We start from the raw sequence: 19,283 nt of genomic DNA, 5'->3' as shown, positions 1-19,283 counted from the left end.
CATTGGGTATTTAATAGGGACTCAATAAATATCAGCTCCTTTCCATATATTTTAACATACAAGTTGCCAAATTAGGACAAGAGAAGCACACGGAGGGACTGCATTATCTCACTAAAGGGGTCAGTACTCAAAAGTACCAGAATAAATAGAGTCATGCTATGGGATCAATCCAGAGTAGGTGAATGCTGTGTCCTTCCTTGCATGCTGCACCTTGTACTTAATAGCCAAACGGAATAGACATCAGCAGCTGGGAATAAAGATGAAAACAAATTGTATCAGCAAGGAGAGACATAGACCCAGGAGATTTGGGCAGTGCTAGAAAAGATTACTCGAACAGGGTCATCAGTACGGAATTCCTTTTTTGGAAAGATCCTTAGAGGCTTGTTTGTGACTATTTCCACATAAATCAAGATGGGAAGAGAGAGGTCTGGGTTTCACATTTCCACATTTACAAGATAAAACACAGTATTGGACAAAAGCCTGAATTACTGTCAAGGCTAAAAATGAATTTTACATTCTGGAAACAAAGACATTCTATTTGCTTGCACAAGCGGAGCGAATTAATCCCCTCCCCAACACCATGTAACATAATGCATAGCCCTATGCTGCCCTCTGGTGTTTATTTTAGGTATAGTAATGTACGTGAAAGCGTCAAAAATTTGATTTAGCCAAGTGACTTTAGATGAGGAATGACCAAAGTCAAACCAATTAAAAAGTGAGTAAAATTTTGTATGACATAAACTGTGTCTTGCTTCAGGATGCTAATGCACAGCGTGTAGTGAGGATCTCTAACTAGACACCTGTTAGCAGTTCTTGGGCATCCTTGGTGAGTTATCCTGAGAAGAACATGGAATTCTGAACTTCAGGAACTACCAGGCATGCAGTGTAGCTAAGCTGACTAGGCTCACTTAGAGAAAGAAGGACTCTTCACTGATCTGAAAGGGGTGTGGATATATCAGAATAAGTTTAATTCTCAGACCCTCTTCTAGGGTCCAAACCCACAGCCATATATACAGGAATGTGCTTGTGTACCCCAAAACAAATGCACACATGAAAAAAAACACACAAAACTACTCATCTTGGGGATTAACCTCTGATTTAAACTGAGTTTTTGTTTTTTAAAACATTTAGTAAGAGTCTCAGACTTAAAATCTGACTTTGTCCACTCTTCATGTAATTAACTGATGGTTTCAACATTTTTTCATTATGGAAAATGCTTTCCTTATAATCAGTATTAAAAGTAGTCCATGTTTTAAGAAAATGTGTCTAAGATTTGTAAAGGCATACACTCTTCTCAGAAAGAATCCTCTTGTAACCTACTATTAACCTTACATTCATTTTAATAAAAAGCAAGTATTTACTTTTAGGAATTGCTGTTCCAAACATCTGAAGAGACAAAAATCCATGGAATTTCACTGCTCATTATGACAATCTGTGGCTATAAGTATTAAATTCTTCAAGCAATGTTTCTAGTCATTTGAATATCCGATATGCCATCTGAAGTCTCTCCTGATGATTATGTATGTCCTGAGATCTCTCTGACATAAACCAGGCATTATCTTATTAGCTCATTGTTGACCTATCCAGTATACTGAACTTCAGCCTCCACCTTTCCTTAGAAACGGCCTCCTGAGTCCAGCATGCAAAGTGAGGACATCCTCTGAATACCAATCAAATACTCAGATCACTTCTGTCTCACAGAAGACAGAGAAGTAGAGAAGCTTATTAAACTGATTTCCTTTTGAATCTCCTGTTAGGTTTGCAAAAGAGGCCCCTTTGAACTTAACAAGAGGCTTCCAATGAAAGAAGGGAGACAACATTACCATATATTTTATGTGTGACAAATAAGGATCCAGCATTGTAAATATGAACTGCAATTACATAAAGCAAAACATTTCTTCTTTCAACTTGTTTAGAAGGTGATTTTTTTTCTCTAGAATGACAACTGTTAGATTTTCCTTCTCCATTTATGTAACTCTCAAATGCATTTATTTCTTGAATCAAAAGGAAGAGGCCCCATCAATATAAATCAGTAGATTTTTAAAGTAAAATATACCTGTAATAATATCTGAGGCTTTGCCACACACCAGGACAAAGCAGGAAAGAATACAGGCAGTTGTGCTTAAATCTGGGTTTACTTCTCTGTCCTCTAGAAGCTACTCCATCCCTGGATGAGACATTCAAGGTTCACAGTACCAGCTCAATGTGACCTTCTCCAATGCCTTTTTGTCCTGCTCATTATGACAGGGTATGTGGCTACCGTTCTCACATAGAACCATTCAAGTAGAATCTAATGTTATTTTATTTTGCTGTTAACTTGTCTTCAAAGCATTAGAAAACTTAAGTTTCAATAATGAAAAAATGTTAGCTAAGACTTTCTCAACAGCTCACTAAGCAGCATTTGTGTGTGTGTGACACACAGAGATAGATAGATAGATAGATAGATAGATAGATAGATAGATAGATAGATAGATAGATAGATAGATAGAAGATAGATAGATAGATAGATGACAAAGATAGAGGGATAGGTGACAGGATCATGTGTGTATGTGTGATTGTGTGTACATGTGCATTAGGAATTTGGTAAGGAAAATAAAGCCAACACTGATTATAAAGGATAAGCCAAGCTCAGAGACATTGGTAGAAGAGTATGAAATCCTCCAGGAAACCTGAACAAAACAAGGGAATAAAACTAAAAGGGACTAGAAGGTCAATATGTATCTGGTTTTATGAACTCCAAATTGATAGAAAAGGATTAGGACTTAAGAAACTCCCAGGTGGATGTTCTTCCTAACAATATCAAGATTATGAGCATGTTTTCCTCGTTTTTCATTTTTAATCATGCATGCATTCTTAGGTGTTGCATTTTTGAACTGTTATTAAAAATACATATGTTCCTGCCACATTAAAGAAAGAACAGAGACTTGTGTGTTTTATTATTAATAATGTGCAAAAACCAAAAGTCTGGTCAGCCTTTGTAGAAGGCATGTGCATGTGCCCTAAGCAAAGGTTTTTCTTCCATCGTGTACAGATGTTGGAGGAATGCTGGCACTACAACTTAGACAGTACTTACTCTTGAGGTCTAAATTTCTGGCTCCCGCAGTAATTTGTGTTGTGATTTTTGTGTCGATCTTTACTGTGTGGAGATTGCTGGTGTCCCTTGAAATCATCACATTGTGCCACTGATTATCATTGAGTGGTTTGTTTGAGCTCCCTTTAATGAGGTTAGCACCATTTCCCAAGTCAAACACATAATGTAAGTACCTAGAAAGAAAATGAAATGAAGAAAAGAGCCATTACTTTCTGAATGAACAAGGATGGTAAACAAGACATCACACATGGACACTTTGGGGTGTATTTATCCTTCTAGTTTGGCTGCATGACAAACTAAAAGTATCGTCTTTCACTAGGAATTCCCCATTACTACTATCTCCCCATTTGGTTAATCACCCTGGCATGGCAATCCTCATGGGATGTGTGTTCTCAAGTGTCAACACCATGCTCTAATGCATACTTCCTACTCCAATTGTCCTTCTGTTTCACCAAGACCCCTGAAAATGTGTCCATGATCATCCCAGGAAACTGATTGTCAGGGTTTTGTGTTCATAATAGCCTGGACTCAGTTACGGTCTATTTAGTGTGTGTGTGTGTTTGTGTGTGTGTGTGTGTGTATGCATGCACATGTGTTTATATATATGTGTGTGTGTTTATGTAAAAGGGTACAATAATATTCACTGGGTGGATAAAACAATGTCCAAATTGCTGAAGATGTTTCCACTGGCTCTTAGACTTTCAGAATGTTTTACTTACATACCATTCTTTCTGAAAAATTTATCACACAATTAATCTTAAATTAATTAAAATTTCATCAAATAACTAATGTGATAAACTGGATTAGCTACTTATTTGAGCTCATAGTGACCTATCAATACCTGTGTAGAATTAGTGCAAAACTTAGGAAGTACACATTTGAAGTATGAGAGTCATAGGAGATCTACCATGAACTAGAATTGACCTGTTCTCACATATATAACTGTACATACAAGCATCTGCATTGTTCTGTATTTACTGAAGATACCTGGTAAAGGTTATGAAAAATGAGTAATTTGAGTTCCTCCTTCTGCCTACCACTGTATTAAGTCAACACACCATCTTTCATGTAGAATTTGGATATTGACATTCACTTTTATAGTGTTTTTTTTTCTCTTTTCATTGAACTGACATATACGTACCCTTTAACTAATTCAACCACAATAAAGTCATTTCCATCCCCACTGTTATACAGAATTAGTCCATCTAGGGATGTTGTCTTGAATTGGAAAAATAGATGCATAGAAGTGTAGGCTTGCAATGTAGCTAAGGCAACATAGCTCGATTTGGTCTTGAAGGTGACAGGATCTGCGATGATGTTCCTGAATCCAAACCTGGCATTGAGTTCACAGTAATCTATATCACCATTTTTGCACAAATCTATGTATGCCATTCCATTAAATGTCAGGCTTTGCAGGTGCCCAATGAAATTGGAGGGGACAGAAGAAAGATAGCGTCGTTCTGTGATGATGCCCGTTTCTATGTTATGAAACTCCAGCCTTGTATGATCACCTGCCATTTGGCCTAAAAGAAAAGAAAATATATTGCTATATTGTGCATCTGAAAGACACTTCCAACTGCAGATTTTCACAGTAATAGTATATTTCATGACATAAAAGGCAGATAACCTACTTGATAGGTGTTACATGTAGCAAGAATATCTAGGTGGTGTTTAAGGGTAAGGTGGCCATATATAATAAAATCCCCTAGCCAAGTTTTAGTACCCATGTAAATTTTAGATACAATAAAAAATATCCTCATGCCTGGGTATGTTGATGCTCTTCTGTCATCCTAGGACTTGAAGGGTTAAGGGAAGTGGACTATGAGTTAGAAGCCAGCTTGACCTACAATACTGAATTCTGGGCCAGCCTGAGCTATATGAAAAATCTGTGTCTTGACATAACCACCGCAACAACAAAGTCCTGATTAACATGTTATCACTTTCATAAAAAATTAAATAAAGGAAGAAATACAAAAGGAAATAGGTTGAGAAAGGCGGCAACGAAATGATTGCTCCAAGGAACTGCACATCCATTAGAATCCACACATCTTAGCTTGGTGGTTAGGTAATGTTTTTCTTATTTTCTTCCTTAAATAGTATGCTATTACGTATTGCTCTATACTCTGTATAAATAGGAAAGAACCACTGAATGTGTTTGTAATAATGAACCATTAAGATGTGTTTGAAATTAAAACGTTCTTTGCATTTTCCCTTTCTTTTAGAATACCCAGATTGCCTCCTTGCACTGGTCTCCCAATTACTTTAGAGATAATCTCTGTGCCTGGGCCATGTTCCTCACACTTTTCATTTTAAATAACCAATTAAGCACAATGCATTAATTCAACACACAATCAGTTCTAAGGAGAATACAAGTGTCATGATCCTACACAACCACAGGAGACTATCTCAAACATCCTAGTAGGATACATGGCTGCAGCTTTACTCAGTGACTACTCCATCCAGTCCTCTCCTTTCTCACCATATCGCTCTGTCAGTCTAATGCCATATTTACCTTTGGAGTAATGGTCATATCTTCATATAACTTCAAAATTAAATGAAAATATAAGAACTTTGTTTCTAAGTTGTAAAATGCATCACCCATGAAAATTATTCCTTACTTGTGTATCATTTCCAAATTCTTATTCCCCACTAAACTATGTATGCCTCACGTTCTGCTATAATTCACAAAGGTCACTTAAACTGTAATCCAGTCCTTCCAAACAAGTTCTTGACTAGTTTACTGATCAAATTTGGCATAATTGAAAACTTTATTAAGCTCATCCTATGCTATCATCCATGATATTAATGAAAACCTAAATTTGGGCCAATATCAGAATCAGCCCCTTAGAAAAGGGATTGAACCATTTCTCTAAGCTTAATGAATATTGTAGAACTACCTATGTGAGCTCCCACTAACACTCTGACAAACTTTCATTTGGTTAATAAGAACAGCAAAGATGCTGGATAGTAACAAAAAAGCAGTGCTATAAACAAAATATAACAGAAATACTTAGTTATATAAGAAAAGTGTTTATGTTACCAATTGACTTTAATGATTTTAAATTCATTAGCACAAAATAAGTCTCTTGGATTATGCTTAATTATTACTTTCCGAGAATCATCCTTTCTCCAAGATGGCTCTCTGGCTCTCTTTGTTATGTTTTCCTTTCAGTCATTGTTTTGGTTTGATTTCTTCTCTACACTGTGAGAAGTAAACCAACACTTCGCTGAAGATGGCTATCTTCTCATACACATACTATGAAGCCTCTGGTTATGTTACTTACATAAAATACTATTACTTTCTTAGAAATTCTGAATTTTCATATAACATCATTTTGCTTTTGCTCTTCAGTTTTTTTTTTTTTAATGTCTTTAATACTGCTCTGGTGCAAAAGAGGGTAACAACAAAATCAATCTTTAATAACTTTCAAGCTTATAGCTCTACAGCCATCAGCAGCATTGAATTAATAAGCTATAGTATAGGGAATATGAAAGACTGAAGATCACTGAGGCTTCAATATTGATTATGTTGACTTTTAATATTCTTTACAGTAGCAAAAATCTGACTTGTAAGTTAGTTTACTCTAATTCTAAAGATGAGCAAAGTTTTTATTTACTGAGTGAGTTAAAACCATGAGCAAGTGAGGTTGGTGGCTCAAACAAGATTAGAAGGGTACTGATTATCAGATATTAGGGGGTTAAATAAGCCGAGGACATCACACACACACACACACACACACACACACACACACACACACACACGTGTAAGTGTATATACAGGATATTTATAAGAAGTAATGAAACCCACTGACTCTCAATTTAAGGAGGGCTCAGAGTTTGTGCATCCCCTTCTTTTCTTAGACACCTCCCATCTTTGGCCTTCTCTACTTGTAATTACTATCCTCATTAATTAAGGTGAGTTTTAGACATTCTCAAGAACAAAAAACAGTATATACTTTCCATGTCCACAAATAGGAATAGAATTACTATTTCTTTCCTATGCTGAAAAGCTCCAGGGTCTTATATGAAGGGTCGCTAGTGCTTCATTCTGTAAAATTATTTCTGTTTATAATATGCTATTTAATAAAAGTCCCATTTACTTTTCTGATTCGTGGTGGCTTCGAGTGGCCACCAAGCTCTTTTCAGACATACCATTTTACACATAATCACTAGCCCTAAGTCCTCAAGCTGAATTAGGAAATCCTTTTATACTATGTAAATCAAGGTTAAATTTTTAATATGGTCAAGTAATGAGTTCGTGAGATCTACAATAACAACAACAAAAAGAAATAAAGACGGGAAAGAGAAAAGAAGCAAATAACCCAAATCATTTATTGATTACAGCAATAAAGCAATTCCAAAACTATTTTAGATACATATCAGATTGAATAAATAAATAAATGGTAGTCAGAATTTTCACCTTAAAGAAAAATGCATGAACATATGAAATAAGGAAAATCAGGAGACAATGCTGTAGGCACAGCGGTAGCAATGTGAACTCATGTTTTCTAAAACATGCCTATGTACATGTTTGTGTACACATGTTTAATATGTATGCATGCATGTATATTTATGCATATATGTGGGTATAGATACACATGTTTATAGATACTTCTAATTAGTACCTACTCAGAAGATCATATTACAAAGAATCTAATAAGAACTGAACAGATTTTACAGCACAACCCCTATACATATTGCTCAGGGACCATTGCAGAAGGGTAAGGAGATATTTCATGGAAGCTCCAACCATGAAATCACAACAATATGGTTGCTTAAGCAAGACCTAAACAATGATACCAGTTGACATTCCAATGAGGATGAGGAAGCTCTCAATGTGTCTCACCACTCCATGAGCTACTAGCAATTAATAAGTGCTTAGATAGAATTAATCTTCCCCAAAGATAAGACTGTAATGAGTAATTCAATACTAAGTGGTTAACTCTTAACACATACATACAAGCAATGCTAAATGGACTCAGTAAGTTATATTTATATGTTTATATATGGCATTTATGAATGTCTATATCATACATATGTATGCATTATATATCCATAGATCACTATATTAGTAATATAGATGTATATTTGTGTATATATGTGTATATATATCACAATATTTTTTAAAAGAGGGCATACATTTTATTTTGATATATATCAAAATCATATATATAGTGTATATATGTATGTATACACACATATGTGTGCATATAAATATATATGTGTATATACATATACATATATATACATATATATTTATGTATATACATATATATATGATTACTATATCTGCATGTACACCTGCATATCAAAAGAGGGCATCAGATTCCAGTGTAGGTGGTTGTGAGCCACTACTATGTGGTTGCTGCAAATTTAACTCAAGACCTCTGGAAGAGTAGACAGAGCCATCTCTCCACAGTGCATACATTTTAAAGGGAGTGGGAATTATAGGAGAAATTGGAGGGAAAAAGAGTAAATTAAGTTATTTATATTTTAATTTAAAGTAAAATAAATTTTAAAAGTAACCTAAACTCACCTAACAATGAAAAGAAAATGAAGGGGGGAAAAAAACCTTAAACATTCTTCTTGGCTCTTATAAAAATAGCATCTCAATAAAAGATAACCCGCTTCTCTTTGAGCCTCAGTTTTGTCATCTTAAAATGAGGATGCCTGTGCCCCTAGCTGCTTTACAGGATAAAAGATACTAGGACAGAACAATATTGTGCTGTGATTTGGCCATGACTTTAAATTCTCTGGAGAACACCCAGTTGCCTCAGCAATTGTTAAGAATTCCTTTCTCTTCCATGAACGGATCTTAACTAAAAGCAGCTGACCTCCAGCAGACACTCTGCCTTTGGTGGATGTTTCAGAGCCCTCTGGGAATGACGGTTGTATTACATTTATACCATTCTTTTTTTTTTTTTTTTACATTCACTACTTTATTTTTTTGCTTTTATTGAAAATTGATTCATTTCTCACATAATGTATCCTGATTACAGCTTCCCCTTCCTCCACTCCAGCTAGTTCCTCTGAACCCCAACCCCCACCCCATCCAGATTCAACTTCCTCTCATTCTCTCATTAAAAAAGAACAGGTTTCTCAGGGATAATAATAAAATATAATAAGACAAAATGAAAACTATCACATCAGAGTTGGCCAACACAGGAAAAGAGCCCACACAAAGAAGTTTCCAAACACCTGTGTCAGGTTCAAAGAGCCTCACGCAGATATCTTAAGGGAAACACAAGCCAGGCTCCCCCACATTGGAACTCTTCCTGCAAGCTAGATAGTCACAAATACCAATGAAATATATGACAATGACAGCTCTATGAACTTGTGGTTCACTTCCTTAAAGAATAACTTCTTCAAATTTTATAACCTCATACATGTCATATTGACATTCAGAAAGTTTCTCTTTGCTCAGCCTGGGAAGCCAGGGAAGAATGGTTTTTTGATGTTTGTCAAAAAAACTCAAAGCAGAAAATAAAACAAAACAAACAAATATAAAACAAAAACAAAAACAAAGCAGTGTTGTTCCTTTGCTCCTTCTTCAGTTTCTGCTCTTAGGCTCCTGTCTGAATTCCTGTCCTAAATTTTTTTCAGTGGCGAATAGACATGGAAGTGCAAGTGTATTTGCTTTTGATTTATCAACATAACAGAAACCATACCTAAGAAAGCAGGGAATGGGAGAAGCTGGAGGGAAGAGGGTGGAAATGATATAAATAAATCCATGTATAAAATCCTCACAAAATTAAATAAAAAAGAAATATAACATTGATGATGATGATGATGATGATGATGACGACGACGACGACGACGACAATGAAGATGACAATGATAAAAAGGTAACAGGGACCAAAGCATTTACCTGTCATGGCTTGTTGATCATCCACGGTTAGCTTTAAACTTTTTCCTCGCCGAACCACACGCACTGTGTGCCATTCATTATCATTGAGGTTATAGCCAGCAAAAAGGGTCTCAGGACCTTTGCCTGTAGAATATGCCAAACAGTCATTATGGACAATCAGAATCATACAAGAAAATGAACCTTACAGAAAGTGTGAGGAAAGAAAACAAGAAAATAGGGAAGCAAGGTAGAAGAAACAAATGAGAGTGGGAGAACGAGAGGAGGAGGAGAAGGAAAAGGAGGAGGAGAAGAGAGAGAGAGAGAGAGAGAGAGAGAGAGAGAGAGAGAGAGAGGAAGAAGTTGGGCCAGTTTTCAAGACCAATAGAGTCAGAGCAAGCAAGGAAAATGACAAGTTAACAAACACGAGTGACAATTTTAGAATTTTTAGACTTTTGCATTGATTTAAGACAAAAGAATTAACCTGCTGTCATAAATAGGCACAGTCAATATAGCATTGGAAAGCTTTCCAAGTTTGCATGTATAACTTTTAAAGGGATTCTCAGATACTTGAAGTGAGACTTTTCTTAATCGTGTGGCTTCTGTGTGCCAGTAGCACACATTTTGGGGTGACTGGGTAAAGGAGCAACGGCACCCTAGTAAGCACTAGGTGCTTTCTGGGTGTTCTCTGTATGATGGGTATGATGGTTGCTCTTGAGATCTTCAGTTGTGTATCTCCAACATTCAAGAAGTTTCTGGGTTTGTCAGCCTCTGAAATATATGAGCATGTCTGTATAAAATCCAAGTCTAAAGAAACATCCCAATAGCTAAATGGTATGTTGAAAATCTATATGTATGGTGGGAATGTTTCTGAATATATCAGAATAATAGTGACTTGGGAAAAGTAGACCAAAGTAGAGAGCATACAGACAGTTAAAGGCCAGGGACTGAGGTGGGGGTGATGCTAGCTAACAGAGATAAACAATAAAGGCCAAGAGAAAGGAGGCAGAGTGTAATCAATTAATAAATTAACTTCCAAAAGATATAAGCACATACTTTAAATGGAACATTTAATGAAAATTACTAAGGCAAGAAAGTGGGACTACATCTGCATCTAACTTCAAAACAAGGAAAATGTTGACATAATTGTAGTTTTAATAAAATTATTATATATGATGATTTAAATAAAAGTATTCAATGTGATGGTTCATTTAGAAGAATACGATGTTAAACATGTATTATTTTGCTTAATGCATTTTCCCTTTTTAAAGTACTATAACTTGCAGGAGCATTAGTACCATGAAGGGCCTGAGACCCTTCGCTTTCCTGACTTGCTACTGATAGACTGCCAGAAATGTCTCCCACAATTTTCTTTACCAAATCCTAAAGTCAAACCAGTTAATATAGGGGGTCACAGGAGAAAAAATAAGAGTGTGAAAATATGTGCAAAGAGAGAAAGAAAGAAGAGAAAGAGACTGTCAGGGAAGCAAGGGGAGAAAATCTCAGTAGGCCACTCACATGAAGTCATTGCTAGCTGTGACAACCATAAACTAGTCATATAGCCTCCAATTTCATCTTATGGTGCTACTTCCTATCTTGTCTTCCTTGCTTATTATGTCTTTGGGGCTTAAGAGGAGGCAAAACTATAAGGAAGTCTTTTTCAAGGGAATTGCCTCAGTTCTTTACCCAGTGTGAGTCATCCTTAAGATTTAGAAACCATCTCTTTGCTTTTCTATACCAGACTTAGATTACACATCCTGGTACATGAGTAGAAACTATTCTGTAAAAAAAAAAAAGTTATCAGGATTGATCACTGAACATCTAGAGGAAGCCTGGGAGTTCAGCATCTGCAAAAATGCAGGGAGATCAAATGTTGGAAGCAAATCCCAGGATCAAAGCTCTTTAGAATTTCAACAGTGAAGAAAGGTATGTTTAATAATGTCACAGCAGCTTTGTGTCCTACTGGCAACCTGGCTCATGCTTAGTTTTAATCTTTAAGAAGAGAATATGTCATTTTAAAGCTATTTTTAGAAGGGGAATTTTTTTCTCAGAAACATATGTTTCTGAAGTGGCCCTCTTCCTGTTCTTTTAATTTTAAATGTGTTTTGTCAAGAAAAAGAAGCATAAAAATGAGCTCATCCTCATACCCCATTCTGGACTTGATCTTGCAGAAAATCATAATGCTTAATCAATGAAACTACCATTTCCATAACAGCAGACACAAAATCCAATTAAAAATAAACCTTTGGTTCACAGAAATCTCTGTGGGACAACTTCAAGCTTCTTTCTTGCATTATTAAAAATGTGAGCAGATTGATTTCAGAAGACAAGGATCTTAAAAATGCACTTGATAGTCTCATTCCCAAGGAGGGTGCTCACTTAACATGAAATGTAATGAGAAGTGCACTATGCTGAGAGTCAAGAATTGTGTTTGTGAGCCCTCGATTTCCTTCTGCAAAGATGAGACCAGTGAGTGCATGCTGTGTACCACATGTTTTACTTCATCTCTATATTTTGATCAACTTGTCCATGTGGAATTGAATTTGTACAGAGGCAAAAACACTGATGACAAGGTCACCCAGCTTAAAAAGCAGTCAAGCTGATTGTGTTTCTTGGTCTGTCTACTCAAAACTGAATAAATCCACTTGCATTATGGAGCTTGCTGGCATAGCAATGAGACCCTCTGCTAGCATATTGGCTTCTAGTCCCCCCACTCTGTTTCTAATTGAAGAATGTGGGGATAAGATTTTCCTTCTGGTGACGTTGAGTTTCTTCTACAGAACAAGCACACTGATAGGACAACCTCTACATCCTGTAGGCCAAAGTGAATGAGAATCTTTGTATAGCACATTGACCATTTAGGAAAGCTGAAATTGAGTCTACAAATGACAAAATGTAAGGGGTCCATCAAGGAAGGGCAAATCTCTCCTACAATCAGTAATTTTCTAAAACTTAACTTCCAGTCTTCTCAATCACCATCCATAATGCATGGACTTCCCAGCAGATCTCTCCCATTTATTTAGATCCTCACATTTCTTAGATATTTAAAAATGCATGAAATTGTGAAAGGTATTTAAACAGGTGATATTATGAATGGCAAGCTGTTCATCTCTTGACAAACTTTTAATGTTAAAATTATGACCACTCAAGTTAATCACCTGAATTCCAATGAAAGATATTTTGTCCTTTGAAGATGCCCAAACATGCCTCAATTATGCTAACATAAGTCCTTTAGGAATAATATGTGTTGGGGGCCAAACATTTGTGAACCCCAAGCTCTTATGTTGAGTTCCAAACATCCAATATGATGGTATATTAAAACTGGGGGGGAAGAAATAATTAGGTTTAGAAAAAGTCATAAGATGTGAGATCTCCTACCTTTGTTTTTTTTTGGGGGGGGTTGTTTGTTTGTTTGTTTTTTAAATAAAGGTCTTTTCTACAGAAAATGCTGTCTGTAGAGAATGCTGGGCATTCTGAGAGAGGTAACAAATCCCAAGGTAGAAAGAGTTTCCTTACAAAAGAGGAAGAGGATGAGAACTTGTATGGGCATGTGTGGATGCTAGGAGAAAGCAGGTTTATGCAAGCCAGGGAAAGGCCCTAACCAGAGGCCAGAACACTCTAGGACTTCCAAAAAGATGAGAAAAAGTTACCCTTGCTATTATGCTTTTGTTGCAATAGCTTGAGTGGGATAGACACAACCTTTTAAGAAAGTACAACACATTATTTCTTTTGTGTATAGAATAGATTTATATGCGATTTTGTCATTTGTTTTTATTGTAGCCTACTATTTAAACCATAAATGTCATTTTTTAAAACAAATTATAAGGAATCAAATCTAGTAGAAAGACATGAATTCTTGAGAATAGAACTAAGGTTGATTGGAGACCTTCCATCTTCATTAACGTTCTTCTACAGAATATGTTGCCTGGACATTCTGAGAGGTACAAATAAAGTCCACTATCGTCAGCAAAAAAATTGCAAGATTGTATCAGAATTTAGCTTTATAGCCTGTGAAGTGGCTCTTCCTGGTTGTCAACTTGACTATATCTGGAATGAACTACAATCCAGAATTGGAGGGCTCACCTGTGGTCCTAATCTGGAGGCTGACAGATATAAGTTTCTGACCTGGATCTTGGCATGGAGATCTTGAGGCATAGTTGCTATGAATCCTAGAAGATTAAAACAGGATGATCTCCTAGTTCAAGATCATCTGGGATTAAAGGTGTGGTGGCACACACCTTTAATCTGGGTCACACCTTTTGCTGGAGACCTACATAAGGACATTGGAAGAAGGATGGCTCTCTCTCCTTCACCTGCTTGCTTTGGGGCACTGAGCAACTGCTAGATCCTTGGACTTCCTTTCACAGCTGCTGCTGGTGACCATTGTTGGAAACTGAACTACAGACTATAAGTCATCAGTAAATTCCTTTACTATGTAGAGACTACTATAAATTCTGTGACTCTAGAGAACCCTGACTAATATAACCTGTTATTTCAAAGAGTTTTAGAAGCAGAATTGAGAGGAAGCTCACAGAACTATCTACAGATAAAGAGGTTGATAACCAAAGGGAGCAAATGTCACCCCCGTGGTCACTGCTATTTAACTGAAGAACCTAGGTGTTCCTGGGTTCTAGCCGACTCGCCACACTTCTGGGATAGTGATATACAAAACATTTGCCATAAAGAGATCTTATCAAGATCTTATATGTTAACTATAGTTTGATCATCACTTGCTGTTTGTGTTACTTCAAACATGAAAACTAAGCAAAAAATATGTGCAGTTTTATTAATATTGGTTCTTTTGGCCAGAGTTTAATATAAGCTATGTAACAATGCAGTTTGTCATACAACTGCATAAAATACCCAGCTTTGAATTCTAGATTTCTTAAAGACTTACTTTGGAAAGCTTAAAGTTAACCTTGAGGTAAGAGAGACAAATGAAGGTATGAAGGTGTGTGTGTGTGTGTGTGTGTGTGTGTGTGAGAGAGAGAGAGAGAGAGAGAGAGAGAGAGAGAGAGAGAGAGAGAGAGAGAGAGAGAGAGAGAGAGAGAGAGAGAGAGAGAGAGAGAGAGAGAGGTGGGGGAAGGGGACAGGGATGCAAGGAGGGAGGGAGAGAAAGGGAAGGAGGGAGAGGCAAAGAGAAAGACAGAGAGACAGAGAGAGACAAAGTGACAGAGGAAAAAGGAGAATTTCAATTTCCACTGTCAAATCAGTGTCATCTTAGATTTTTAAATTTTTTAGTCTCAGAAGAAAGGAGATGGTGTATTGTAATTCATACTTTTGACAGGGTACAAGGGACAGAAAAGTAGATGTTTGTCTCCAGTCTGCTATGCACTGACTCTCTTACCTTGAAGTTTCTCCCCTGTTCCTACTGTCCATGTTTGATAAAAGCTTATAAGGAAACTCTAGTGGGGCTATGTTTAAACATTCTTTCTTGGAAAGAGCAGGCAGCTCTACAATACTTCCCTTCCTAGGAACTATGTGAAATCCTTAACATCATAATGACATTCTCTACTATGTGAGAGGCTTCTTACTGTTACTAACTCAAATATATTCATTTTGGCCTGAGCGGCAGGAGGGAGGCTAGAGAGAACTCTACAGAGGAGTGGGTTTTTGTTTGTATGTTTGTTTGCTTGCTAAAATTATTAAATTCCAATGAATCCAGGGCAAATTTGATAAGTAAACATTTTTGATTATTATTTTTAATAGTCAAATAACTTCAAAAGGGACATTAAAATCAACCTGATGGTCTCATGAAATCTCAGCATAGTCACTAAATGTTCATCCGGGACCAAGAAGAACTGGAGTACATATCCCAGAGTTGTGCACAGGTTATTGAGTGCATTAAGTCACGGGAAGGGATTCCTGTGGTATTTATGGGACTCTTTTTCAGTTACGATGGAGGTGAGTAACTATCTCCCTTGTTCAGAGAATTGGGTCAAAAAGGCACGGTCCTGAAGAATGTTTGTTCTCTGTGTGTCTTATTCACAATGAAAGCTCAGGCATGTGAACCTCCGGGAGTGAACTATGACAGTAGCTTTTATCATTTTTTTTAAACTAATTATTTTTCTGTATGTATTTATGCAAAGGAGGCATTTAAAAATACAGAAAAGGGGAGTTGTCTGGTTCCTATTCTGAAACTTCAGGCGTCAACTAAAAATCCTGAATTTCTGAGTTTTGTTTATCAACGGCTATTGAATTTGGTTGCAAATAATTCTTTATTTTCAAGATTATACCCAGTTTATAAAAAATATGTTGTGGTTAAGACTTCACAATTGCATTGGAAGATCACTGTTTATTCTATAGAAGGTACATAGTGATGAACTCTACTGCTTGTTTCTTGTATTTATTAGCTCTGGGTCATGTATTGCTTTACTCTGTAATTACAAAGTCCAAATGTTGAAGATCTGTTAGATCCTTCCCAGTCTCATGTGATGAGCATCTTATTGCCTTATTTTATTTGTCTACGTACTATGGAGCCACTGCTAGAGATCTGTGCTGTTTCAGCAATAAGATTCTTTTTTATTTTTTTTAATTTTCTTTTTTAAAAGAAAAACTTGTTTTTTGTTTTTTGCCTTTTTCCTCAATCATTTATTTGTAAGTTATTTTCTTGAATTACTGTAGATTGCATTTTAAAGTTACAAATATAAATTAATCATATAATAGCCAAATGGTTTAGTGACAAAAACAGATTTCGAGTAGTGTGCAGCTAATCATCACCATCTTGCATTCTGAAGATAACTGCATGAGGTAGCGATGATTTACCTGAGTACCAAATACAGTGTGAGAAGAGGACCCAGATCCCTGATCGCTGTGGAATTCACTTAATAAAGGCCCCTAACTGGTCAAACTCATGGAGCAGTCTTTGGTCTCAGATCATCGTTCTTTTCATCTCACTCAGAAGTCTGAAGCAACTCTGTTCTATATGCATTTAAGGTAGATATCCTAACACTGGGCAGAAGAATTGGTGAAAGCCACAAGCAGCCTCAAGGCTGTAAACATTTTACTGGCAATAATGAAGGAGATGTGTACTTTCTCTATAAATGTTCAAATGTGAAGACTTGTACTTTTTAAGGTATAGCAGTATTCATAGTAGAATAAGCCTGAATTTAGAATTTGAAACTTCAGATTCACTAGTTTTACTGACTTGGTTGTAAAACATTCAGCCTACATATGAAAATTAATTTAAAATATATTTGCAGATAAGCCACAAATTGGTCAACAAACATTCACTCAGTTTTATGGGAGCAAGACAGAATTACATGATACTAACTTCAGATATTTTAAAATTGAAAATCATGTGGGCACATATTTTGTGAATGCTTAAGTAGTTTGTGAGCATGGGAATGTGGATACTGACAAGCAATGGAGGACACTAAAAATAAAGGCGTGGAACCTTCAAAGAAGCCAGTAGAGACCACTAAATAAAATTCACAACTGCCTCTGGAACTGAAAGGTAATATAGCTGGATTGAGCAAATCCAAGCATTTCTGTTTGGACTTATAATAAAACTGGACTTGTGTGCCAGAAGACAGAATTATGTTACATCTTTTCACATCTTTTAGGTAGCTATCTAGCACTAGTGATAGATTTCAAAGATGCCAAGTATGCAGACTATCTCTTTCATGCACTTGGTCTCTTATTCACAAAATGAAAATTTCAAAATAATTTATTTATTTTTATTCTGTGTGCATTTGGTGTTGTACTTGCATGTATGTCACTGTGAGAGTGTTGAGTCCCCTGGATCTGGATCTGGACACTTGTGATCTGGTGTGTGTGTGTGTATGTGTGCGCGCGCGCATGTTGGGAATTGAACAAGGGTCCATTGGAAGAACAGCCAGTGCTCAGAGCCAGTCAGCTATCTCCCCAAAAAATCAGCAATTTTTCCTTTGTAGTACTACCTAGACAACTCAATGCTCAATCTGCTTCTACAACAAGATTACTTAATAAGCAAGAACACTTTTGGTCCTCTTTCTGCAAGTCCATCAACGAACATCTACAGAGGTGATAGGCAGGTAGAACTCACAATCATTTGTAGTCTGTAAGCGATTCAGCTATAGTCTCCCCTTTTTAGTAGTAGGGTATGTTTTAGCACAGTAATCTGGGCTAAAAATTGCCATCAATGTGAAAGTAGATATTAACATTTCCATAATTCAGAAATAAAGTATGAAATGCAATGTATCACCTGACACACATAAATTGGTTATATATTCATGTGTGATTATTATATTCTTTAAAACCATAAAATTCCCTATAACCCTGTAATTGAACTAGAGAGAAAGAGAAAGTTTAGCACCAGGATATCACAGAATTATGAGAATTCAAAAATGGTTCCTATTATGTCTCTCTCTTGTATAATTATTCTTACTTATTCTGGGTTGCATAACACATTTTCCTATTCCTATATTTAGAAAATGTATTTTGTGTCTAACAATGATGTCAGTTTTGGCAAATTCCTGACTAATGATCCTTCTGAAGGATCTTGCATCCTAATAAATCAGGGATGAAATATTTGTTGCTGACCAAAGTAACTGTATCCAGCTGGCAAGCCATACTGTCACTATTGTAATTATTCAATGTTGCTTTTCTAAAAAGCAGTGTATAGACTATATGCTAGCTAATGTCTATGAGTATGTTTCAATTAAAAAAAATAAAGAAATTGCTAGCTTTGTGGTCTACGCTTTTTAGCCTGTAAGTTCACACTAATAACTAGGTGAATTATCTTTCCTATATATTTTTTTTAAATTGAGTAAGAAAGAAATTATAATAGAAAAATAGTCAAGTGTTTTAGAGTCAGATAGTCTTGCAGGTTAGAGTCATTGTTCCCTTTGATTCAAAGGTGACCTTAAGTATGGTAATTAGTTTAAGGGTATTGCCCCAGGTTTTAACATTATTTTCACATAAAGAGAAATCACAAACTAAAAACAAACAACTAAAGTGCTAAAACCCACAAAATCTAGAATGCATTTTCTTCAAGTTTAGGAGGTTTCATGTTCAAGTTTGATGCTTGTGTACCTATGTGTGTATATGTATGGTTAAAAATAGGTTTCTATCTATATCAATTTCCTCAGGTGTTAACAACGGGGTTACTTGGCAATTCATTTAGCAGAACCCTATGGGAGGCTGGAAGCAGGCCTTGTAACTGTGACAAGACAGGAATGGAGAAAAGCCCTGGGAACAGACAAACATGGCTGTAGCCTGAAGCATGAGTCATGATTCTTGGCACCAGAACTTCCTACTGGAAAATGGGAAAACACCATGATGTGTTTCTTGGGTGATTATTTTGACAACCACAGCATGCCATTTGACTTCATTATTAGTTTCTAGTTTGAAAATAATTATTTTAAA

General features: G+C 36.2%; 1 protein-coding gene across 30 annotated transcripts in view; it reads right to left on the bottom strand.

Annotated features, from left to right (window-relative positions):
* The window catches only part of Nrxn1 (neurexin 1), a 1,104,407-nt gene that overhangs the window by 597,453 nt on the left and 487,671 nt on the right, over positions 1 to 19,283 (bottom strand). For all 30 annotated transcript variants that reach the window (XM_031356553.1, XM_031356556.1, XM_031356572.1 and 27 more), the window contains 3 exons: positions 9,960 to 10,082; positions 4,233 to 4,614; positions 3,074 to 3,264 (listed from right to left, as the gene is read on the bottom strand). In XM_031356553.1, coding sequence (XP_031212413.1) covers positions 3,074 to 3,264; positions 4,233 to 4,614; positions 9,960 to 10,082 — 696 coding nt within the window. The remainder of the gene's footprint in view (positions 1 to 3,073; positions 3,265 to 4,232; positions 4,615 to 9,959; positions 10,083 to 19,283) is intronic.

The sequence above is a fragment of the Mastomys coucha genome, unplaced genomic scaffold (genome assembly GCF_008632895.1).
Source record: "Mastomys coucha isolate ucsf_1 unplaced genomic scaffold, UCSF_Mcou_1 pScaffold6, whole genome shotgun sequence".
NCBI lineage: Eukaryota > Metazoa > Chordata > Mammalia > Rodentia > Muridae > Mastomys > Mastomys coucha.
Note: the sequence above shows the minus strand (reverse complement) of the source record. Positions and strands in the feature narration are given on the sequence as shown.